At 41.9% G+C, this 10,044-nt stretch overlaps 1 protein-coding gene across 2 annotated transcripts; it reads left to right on the top strand.

Annotated features, from left to right (window-relative positions):
• Window positions 1–299: 299 nt before the first annotated feature.
• On the top strand, window positions 300–8,466 carry HSDL1 (hydroxysteroid dehydrogenase like 1). 2 transcript variants are annotated; one of them, XM_089540086.1, is made up of 6 exons: window positions 300–600; window positions 681–841; window positions 3,610–3,843; window positions 4,618–5,063; window positions 5,851–6,078; window positions 7,209–8,466. In XM_089540086.1, the coding sequence occupies exons 3-6, from the start codon at window positions 3,624–3,626 to the stop codon at window positions 7,296–7,298; spliced, it is 984 nt and encodes a 327-aa protein (XP_089396212.1). In that variant the 5' UTR covers window positions 300–600; window positions 681–841; window positions 3,610–3,623; the 3' UTR covers window positions 7,299–8,466. The 2 variants fall into 2 exon arrangements, with proteins under 2 accessions (XP_089396212.1, XP_089396211.1); XM_089540085.1 differs by having other exon boundaries at window positions 300–841.
• The last annotated feature ends 1,578 nt before the right edge of the window (window positions 8,467–10,044 follow it).

Raw genomic sequence — 10,044 nt, 5'->3', positions numbered from 1 at the left:
TGTAATAAAATATAGTAATTCCCAAGCTGTGCCCTTGAAGAGCTTTTGGACTTCATCTCCCAGAAGCCTCAGCCATGTTGGCCAATAGCCAGGGATTCTGGGAGCTGAAGTCCAAAAAAATATCTCAAAAGGACACAGTTTTTTTGGGGGGGACCAACTGTTATAGAAGCAGTGAAGTTTGACACCACTGTTTAAAGTGCTGTTGTAGCGCCATCCCATGGACTCCTGGGATTTGTAGTTTTGCAAGGTTTTGTTTTGTTTTGAAGAAACAAACTGTGATCATTAAGGGATTTTGGACTTCAGCTTCCAGAATCCCTGGCTATTGGCAAACATGGCTGAGGCTTCTGGGAGTTGAAGTCCAAAATCTCTTAAAGGGCACCGTTTGGGGACCATTATATTATTATATTATATTATATTATTAATTTCCCCATTGGTTTTGTTTTTTCCTGGGGAACTGAACTCGGAAACACGCTAGACAGAGGTATATCTTCCCTTTTCTTAGCTCTGTAGTCCACAGAAGAAGAGATGACGAAAGGGCTGTTTTATAACTAATCCCCGTTCAGGAGCGGTATGTCAGAAAACCCGGATCTGAGACTCCAGGTCCGGATTTCTTCAGCTGCCAATGGGCTTTCCAGGCGGTATTGAAAAATCCAGTTTCCAGGTTTTCATTTCTCCCTCAGAAGCAGAAACCAGGCTTTGCAGAATGGAAGGGAATGGAGAGGCTTTTCCTTTGGACTCAAACATTGACCAAGAGTTGCATTTTGGGAAGAGAGAGCAATGCCTGCAAGCGTTTAAAACCCCCCAGCATTGAAAACCTTCCTCTATAGAAGGAGAACATCAGGTAATTAAAGAAAAACAGCCATAAAATGGGAAACATTCCTAATTATTAGATAAAGTTGAGCATTGCTTTCTGTTTAAATGTGTGTTCCTGCGTCTGCACTGCAGAATTAACCCACTCTGGCACCGCTTTAAAGGACCCTGGTTCAGTGCTATGGGATTCTGGGAGCTGTAGTTTTGTGGAGACATTTTTAGCCTTTCCTGGTGACACAATGAACCACAATATTGTATGAATTGCATGCATTTTATATTGCATTATTATTATTATTAATTATTAATTATTAATTATTAATTATTACAATTCCAGGATTCCCTGGCAGTCAGCCAAGGCAGTTAAAGCAAAGCTTTCTCTGGGGCCACAAATAAACTACAATTCCCAGGATTCCACAGCCCTGACAGTTAAAGCGGCCTCAAAACCGGGTTATTTCTGAAGCGCGGCCAAGTGCTTGAGAAAACTACAAATCCCAGGATTCCATAGGATGCAGCCTCAAAGTGGGTTATTTCACATGATGTAGGGCAGCTCCTCCAGTTGAAACAGTGGGAGAAAACCTGGACTAAAAGGGGTTAAATGCATAGCTTTGGGTATAAAACGTACTAAAGATGGCATTGCAATCCCAGGTAGATTAGCGAAAGTTTGGAACAAAGCGTTTCGTTTAAATTAATAATCATTGTCGGAGAAGTGGAAAATATCATCAATTACTCTCTGTGTGTGTCTATATATATATATATATATATGCGCTCATGTATAAGTCTAGAAATTCAGGTTAAGAAATTGACCCCCCAAAAACCTGATTTGACATATCCATGGGTCAATGTAAGGACTTTAAATCATATTATATATATATATATATATATATATATATATATATATATGTGAAACCATATGTGTTGAACAGCAAGGGTTTAATCTGCCTTGGAAGCACTGACCCCTCTCTATTTTCGCATCCATCTAGCCTTTAATATGAGGACAAATAGTTACGTCTGCTGGGATTTTGTAAGTTCTCTGGCACTGTTTTCCTTTGCTTCATCCTTTAGATCAGTGGTTCCCAACTTGTGGGTCGGGACCCCTTTGGGGGCCCAATGACCCTTTCATGGGGGTTACCTAAGACCATTGGAAAACACCTATTTAATTACAGTTATGAAGTAGCAATGAAAATAATTTCATGGGTTTGGGTCACCACAACATGAGGAACTGGATTAAAGGGTCGCGGCATTAGGAAGGTTGGGAACCACTGCTTTAGATCCTTTGCTAGATGCCCCTAAGTTTTACCCTCGACTTATCCACGGCTCATATCAAAATCTATCATTTCGTTCCCAAAATCTGCCCTCGACTTATACATGAGGCTGACCTATAGTCTAGTATATGCAGTATGTTTTTACTTCTTACCTTCCACTTTCTTAATCACAATTTCCCATTGATCCCTCCATGATTCTTTAGTGCTTCCCCCAGTATATTTAAGTCTCCTTTCCCTAAGGACATCAAATAACATGTATTCTTTTACATATTTAAACAAATAAGGCTTATTCCAATGAGATTTCTTTCTCAATCCAAAAGCGATTGCTGCACGGGCGGCTGCCTTTTCAAATGTGTTTTGTCACGTATCTCTGATTAGTATCCAGTTCTAATTCCCTTAAATTAAGAGTTAAACAATTTCCTTTGCTTAATCGTATCTCTATCCCTATCACTATATTTACCTGTTCCTTAACCCCTGCCGAAAACTCTTGAACCAATGGGCATCCCCACCACATATGTATATATAAATCCCCCTTAGCGCCACATCCATGCCAACATTTTGACTGGAATATATCATTTATAAATGCTCATTGATGTGGCGCCGTGCGCCATTTTCCAACCATTGTCACGTGTTGTTCTTTTACACTTGCAGTTTCTAGTAGCCAAGTTTTACTCTTCTCCGTATCGATCAGCAAATCTTTCCCCCCAGTTTGTTGTCAAAGTATTGCGAGACGTCAAAAGTCCTTTCATTGAGTAAGGCTGAGCCACAATGGTTGGACTTGCGCATACCCTTAATAATGCTCTGTTGCACAAGTTATCATTCCAGCACTATTGTTGTCAGCTGGTCCTATGATGCCAGTGGGACGATAAACACATGACGCATGGAAAATGGAACGCTTTGGGAAAAGGGTACAATTAGGAAGGATCCACGCTGCAACATCTTATTGCCATTGGCAATCGTCCTTTCTTTATTATTCAGCAATTATGGTTTTATTATTCTCTGAACGCTATTAGCATTCTTGAGCACCAATTAAGAGTACATATGGGATGAGCTTCCCTTAAAATGCTGAAAGGAGTCCCAAATGCTTGCGTTCCCCTAAAATGCCCTTCACACCTCTCTCTATAGGACCGTTTGGAGTAAAAAATGAATACATTTTGGGGCCACTTGTTTAAGCATTGAGCCACGGCGGTTAAAGTGGTGTCAACCTGGGTTGCTTCTGCAGTGTGGATGCAGCCCTTGTGCCAGGGGAGGAATCCAGAAGTAAAGCATACCAGGGATGGGCATTCAGCCTCTGGTTGGAAAACTCAGTTGAAGGAGAGCTGGTCATATTCTGAGCCAGTTAAATGGCATTTGCCAGCAGGAAGTTCTTCCTGAAGTTGAATAAGAATCTCCTTTCTTTGTCATTCGAATCCATTAGTTCAGTCTCTTCTTCCGGGGCAGCAGGGTATTAAAGGGGACTCTCCCTGCCAAGTTGCAATGCTTGTAAGGATGTTGGGTTCTTCCCTATTGCTGCTACTGCTTGTGCTTTCTCTTCCAGATATCCAGCTTGCCATGGCTGCAGTGGACAGTTTCCCCCTTTTGCTCAGGGAGGTTGGACGGTCCTGCAGCTGTTTCATAGAGACCCTGGCTCTGATCGGAGCTTTCTACACGGCCAAGACCTGCTTCACTATCTTGGGTGACGCTTACACCTTAATCCGGGTGCATCTCATTCCCAGGCTGCTCAAGAGGCCCGATTTCGTCAAGCTGTATGGCAAGTGGGCCGTTGTCACAGGTGAGAGACCCGAAACCTTTGCATTCATTTACCTTGTATGCTCCGCCGAACCCCAAGGAATCTGGTGTTTTGATAGGTTCAAAGTGTGGCACAGTGGCTTCAGTGTTTGACTACGACTCTGGAGATCAAGGTTCGAATCCCAGTTTGGTTATGAAGCCCACTGGGTGACGCTGGGCAAGTCATACTCTCAGCCTCAGAGGAAGGCAAGGGCAAACCTCCTGTGAACACGTCTTGCCAAGAAAACCCTATGATAGGTTTGCCTTAGGGTTGCCAAGAGTCGGAAACGACTTGAAGGCACACAACAACAACAACAACAACAAATGTTACCCTTTAAGCAAGCACCTCTATTCAGATCTTGCATTTCCCATAGGAAACGGGATATTTTATTTCTTGTTGTGATATACCTTCAGTCGGAGCAACGTCTGAACAATTCTTGCCAAGAAAACCCTATGATTGGGTCGCCAAAAGTCAGGAACAACTTAAAGGCACATAACAACATCAACAACAACAAAGATTTGAGGTTGATGGGATCAATTTTGTGTTTTGAAACAGAACTCAGTCAACGGAAAGTCTTCTGCCCAGCCATGGAAGATACCTATTTTATGTATTGTCAGTTTTATTTAGAATTCTTAATACTAGAAGTCTGAATCGCCTACTGTAGATCTACCAGAAAATCCTACTCTTCCCTGCTCTAGCTGTTGGACAGATTTCTTAAGGAAATATATTTTAGGACTGAAGTGCTTTGAGTTTCATTGCTGTCTTGGTTTACTGCAGGTTGCACTTCAGGCGTCGGGAAAGCCTATGCCAAAGAACTGGCAAGTCGTGGGGTGAACATCGTCTTAATCAGCAGGAACAAGGAGAAGCTGGAAGCCGTTGCCAGAGAGCTAGTGGATTCCTACAAGATTGAAACTGCAGTGATTGTGGCAGACTTCAGCAAAGGCCGCGAGATCTACCCAGCCATTGAGAAAGCCCTTTTGGGCAAAGACATTGGCATCCTTGTGAATAATGCCGGCGTGTTCTATAGTCGCCTGGACTGTTTCACCAGTTTAACGGAGGCTAAGATGTGGGAATTAATCGATGTGGATATTGGGGCAGCTACCATGATGATCCATATGGTGTTGCCAGGGATGGTACAGCGAAAGAAAGGGGCTATTGTGAATGTTTCTTCCTTGTCTTGCACCCATCCTTCCCCACAGATTGCAGTATACTCTGCCTCCAAGGTAAACATAAAATTACAAATGCGAGTCGAGTCTCCCTTATCCGAAATGCTTGAGACCAGAATTGGTTGGGATTTTTTCAGACTTTGGAATGTTTGCATATACATAAAGGAGATGGGACCAAAGTCTAAATATGACATTCATTTATGTTTCATAGACACTGATGTGGGCGGTTTTGGAGTCTTTTGGATTTTGAAAGTCTGGATAAGGGCGACCGCACGTTTTTTATACCCTGTTGTTAACATTCTTCCTAAAAAGCAGATAGGTCTTTGCATGCAAATGCATGGTCTGTTTCTCTGGCTAAGGTGTTCCTAAATTAGTAGTTACAGAGGATTTAGTAGATGAATGGGGAGGCTGTGTCTCCTTGAAGCTATGCAATTATAAATGACAAGCCGATCCTCTTTGGCACAACATTGCATTGACCTCTTTCTATGGAATCATGGGACATGTAGTTTCTTGAGGTACTTAGACTTTGCTGCAAGAAAACTTGGGTGCCTCTCCAAACCTCAGATCTGTAGGATGCAGCCATAGCAGTTAAAGCGGCACCAAAGTGCTATAACTACGCAGAGTGAAAGAAAAAGTGTGAAATGGTTCATTATTTCTAGGGACATTCTATCTAGAGAAGTCAGTGATAATGATCAGGGGAATGAATGTTCATTGCATAAGATTTTGTTCTCTAGCTGCATTGACTGTCCCAGTTGAGATGTGTGATCTAACCTGCTCAGATCTATTTTTCCTCTTAATGCTGAAACCAGGGTATCTGAACTGTCCATCTGTTTCTCCTTGACAGGATTATCTGGACCATTTAAGCCGAGCACTTTATTACGAATATGCTTCCAAAGGCATCTTTGTTCAGAGCTTAATCCCTGCCTTCCTCAGCACCAAAATGACAGCGTTTATTGACCTGTTCCCGAAAGAAGGCTTTATTTCACCTTCCGCTGAAGTGTATGCGCGCCATGCGATTACCACCCTTGGGATATCCAAAAGGACTACCGGATATTGGCCACATACGATTTTGGTAATGCGATTGATTCCATGAGCTTTGATATAACAAAGACTAACCTAGAATCTTGCGTATATACATCATCAGCTAATGCCCTCCAATATCTGTCAGTACAGGTATTTAATTGCTGTATTTGCTGGTGGTAAGATGTTCAGAACTGTATCTTTTATCCTTACAGCTATGAATGAGGCTCAACTGGAGGCCAAAGAATTAGGTCTTTCCCCATAGTTTTCTGCTTGCAGTGCCTCCATCAGCATATCATTTGCTTGTATTGCATGCAGTTGCCTTAGGCAGGAGAGCTGTAAACATCTGCTGGCTGGTGCCAAGTGATGCTGTACTAGCATAATGTTGGGTGTTTACATTTATATAGAGATTAAGAAAAGGAGCCCTGCTTCTAATCCATCTGCCTTGGTCCGGGCCTCAGAGGGAGAGAAGAACTGCTGGACCTGATCCCCTTCCCTTCTTCTTTTGTGTTGTGTCTTTTAGATTGTAAGCCTGAGGGCAGGGAACCGTCTATTTAAAAGTAATAATAATAAGTATAAGCCACTCTGAGAGCCTAAAGCGCTGAAGGGCGGGATATAAATACCGTAAATAAATAAATACATAAATAAATATAGGTATACTGCTGAAGCTGAAACACATTTCCAGTGCTGTACTCACCCCATTTAATAGAGAATGCTTGCATGCTTCCACCATCTGATGCATTTTTATGTGCCCTATTTATATATCTAAGCATGCAGACCTCAATGCCTGCCTTTCCTTCCTTTGTACAATTGTTCTGCCCATTGGATCTGTTTCTTTTCTTAACCCTTCTTCTGAAGAGTGCCCACTCTTCTCCATTTGTAGAAACGTACTGTGTTTTTCAAAGGAATGGTGTGGTTGGGGGGAGAAAAGGAAGAAAGGGAAAGAGATTGGGAGTACTTGCTGTCTTGAGACAAATCTTTATATCTGTGGGTTTCATTGAATACGGTGGGCATTTTTAGTATTGTTGATGGCCAGAAAAAGAATATATGTTGATTTCCTCACTGGCATCTGCAGCTTTGAAAGGTGACTTTAAAATATTTGAATTAAAACAGATAGCCGGCTTGTATGAATGAATACATAGCTAAAGGAATCTAATTTTTGTTTCCTATCTTGCCTTGCAGTTTATGCTTGGAAACTATGTACCAGACTGGCTCTGGGCTTGGGGAATGAACATAGTTGCTGCTTATCATCATGAAAGGAAAACGCTTTGATGGGCGGAAAAGCATTACGACTATCGTCTAGAGAGTCCATACCACCTAGCAACTTAAGTTTGTTGATTCTTACAACATCACATGTTTTTGGATGCATTTTCTTCTCGTCTCTTGCAACTTCCCCCCTATTTCCAAAGACTTAAAGAGCTTTCTTTCTTTTGTTTTGCTTGTACCTTGATGTAGTTGTGCATCAAGGAGAAATACAGAAGGAGAAACCTGTTTTGTTAGCTGCCTAGCTTTGCATAAAGGTCAGATTTTGACAAAGTACTAAGCCATGCTGCAGCATTATGAAAGCTTAACAGGGTTTCTTAAGCAACCGGCCTTCACTAGTGTGAAAAGAAGAGAAGAAGATGTGGATATATCTTATATCAAAACTTTGTTTAAATAGAATACTCCAGGCCTTAGTGTCTCCTTTATTTTCTGTGAAAGACCCGGAACAGTTTTCAGACTTAGAATCAAATACTTTTTGGTACACTGATCCTAGCGACTCTCTTCAGTAGTTTGTTTTGTATAGTCTATTCCCTGTGCCCCTGTCTATATATATTTTAGACCTTAGAGGGGATACTTGGAAGATTAAATCTAAGAGCTATTTACTTTCTCCATCAAGACAACACACTGGTCTTTCTGCCTCAAAACAATAAATGTATTATAAGCAATGTATCTACTGATCAGAGCAATACTCTGTAAACTCAGGGTTTGTGTGAGCTTCTTTGTTTTGAACTATATTGAATTTCCTATATATATTTCACTGTCTATACCTCACTGTAATTTTAAAGACATGTTTATTGGAAGTAGCGCTGGTAATTGATTTGCTCTGTAGCGATATATAAACTCTGTTTTACATGATCAAATAGTACTGCAGAACGCAAAGGGGTCTTGTAGCACCTTTGAGACTCAACTGAGCGAGGCATTGCAGCGTAAGCGTTTGACTTGGTCTACATCCTCAGAGAGGCCAAGTCTACAGAAGGTTACATTACAACATCTTTCGTTCAGTTAGTCTCAAAGGTGTTACAAGATCCCTTTGCATACCGATATTCCAGACTAACACAGATGTGTGTCTGAATTCGACCCAAAGAGTGCTGCAGAGTTTGTTTTGGACTTTGGAAGGATGTAGTTAATGACGTAAAAGCATATATTTATGAAGTGATGTAAAAGGACTATTAAAAGACGCTTGACTAATGCATAGTGAATGCTACATATTATTATTATTATTATTATTATTATTATTATTAACCTTTATTTATATAGTGCTGTAAATTTAGCTTGGAATATTCAGTCCTTTACTATAACTGCCATATCAGCTACAGTACTGTTTAATCCATATTAGAATGACTGTAGAAATGGGAAGTCAGGATGTATTGCTTTGAGACTTCAATCTGTTGTTAATCACTGTAGCATCTATATCTGTCTTTGGCTGCATCTGCACTGCAGACAACAATACAGTTTGACACCGCTTTAAGTGTTGTCATGTCTCAATTCTGTGGAATCCTGGGAATTGTAGTTTGTTGTGGCAGCAGAGCTCTCTGTCAGAGAAGGCTAAATGGCTCACAGAACTACAGCCCTCAGAATTCAGTAGCATTGAGCCATGGCTAAAGTGGTGCCAACCTGGATTATTTCCGCAGTGCGGATGCAGCCTTGAACAGAAACTTATATAGTCCCTTTTCTCTTGCCAGCCGCAAGTTGGACTTTGCTCCGGAAAGCGATAAAGAAAGGCTGGCGGTAACGAGTTCCAGAACAGCCTCCTTTTATCCAGATGCGGGTTTTTAAACAGCTTTCCCTGGGCAGCCATATCTTTGCAGCCTTCCTTCCTATTTAGCATTAAAGTGCCTGGCTTCTCAGCCGAATTCTTTATTAACTGTATTTCCATTCTGGGTTTTTATAGACCATTGCTGGTTGTTTTGAAACATAACAACGAGCCAGGATTTCTTAACAGTGCTTCCTTAACGATTTCTGTGAATCCGGTGCCCTTTGGAGACGTTAAACAACCCTCAGAATTGGATTAAAATAGCTTAAAATGTTGGATTAAAAGCTATAAAAACACTCAAAGGAATGCAAATGAATGCGTCTGAGGTCCAAAACACACTGTAGAAATAACCTATTCTGGCACTGCTTTAACTGCCTTTTGCTCAGTGCCAAGGAATCCTGGGAATTGTAGTTTACTGTGGCATGAGAGCTCTCTTGACAGAGGAGGCTAAAGTGTGTCACAAAACTACCATTCCCAGGATTCCCTAGCACTGAGCCAGGGCAGCCGAAGTGGTCTCAAACTGTGTTTTTGGAGCTGAGTTCTGCTCAAAATGGAGGACATTTTGGATTGATTTTTCCTGTGCAGAAAAATGTAGGGCATGTCTTTGGGGGGGGGGGGGAAGGAGGACATAGGTCACTCTCTTGGCTTGACCTCCTTTTGCCAACTGGGAACCATTTTGTTTCTCCATATTCTAAGTACAGCCAAAGGCCTTGTTGCTATATAGTCTATAAACCACTTCCTTCTGGGATTCTTTGCCTCATTCCATTATTGGTCCCTTGCAGTGGTCCCCCCTTTAAGAGGTTTTGGACTTCAACTCCCAGAAGCCTCTGCCACGTTGGCCAGTAACCTGGGCTTCTGGGAGCTGAAGTCCAGTCTATTAAAGAGCGCTGAAGGTTCTTTATATTGGCCTCCCGCGGCCACCGTTCCTCAAGACTGAACACAAACAAGAGCCGAGGAGGGTCTGGCGGCGCGGTGCTTCCTGGGAAACGTAGTCCTTCCGGC

The sequence above is a fragment of the Sceloporus occidentalis genome, unplaced genomic scaffold (assembly GCF_023333645.1).
Source record: "Sceloporus occidentalis isolate IW3139 unplaced genomic scaffold, rSceOcc1.0.p SCAF_10, whole genome shotgun sequence".
Classification (NCBI taxonomy): Eukaryota; Metazoa; Chordata; class Lepidosauria; order Squamata; family Phrynosomatidae; genus Sceloporus; species Sceloporus occidentalis.
Note: the sequence above shows the minus strand (reverse complement) of the source record. Positions and strands in the feature narration are given on the sequence as shown.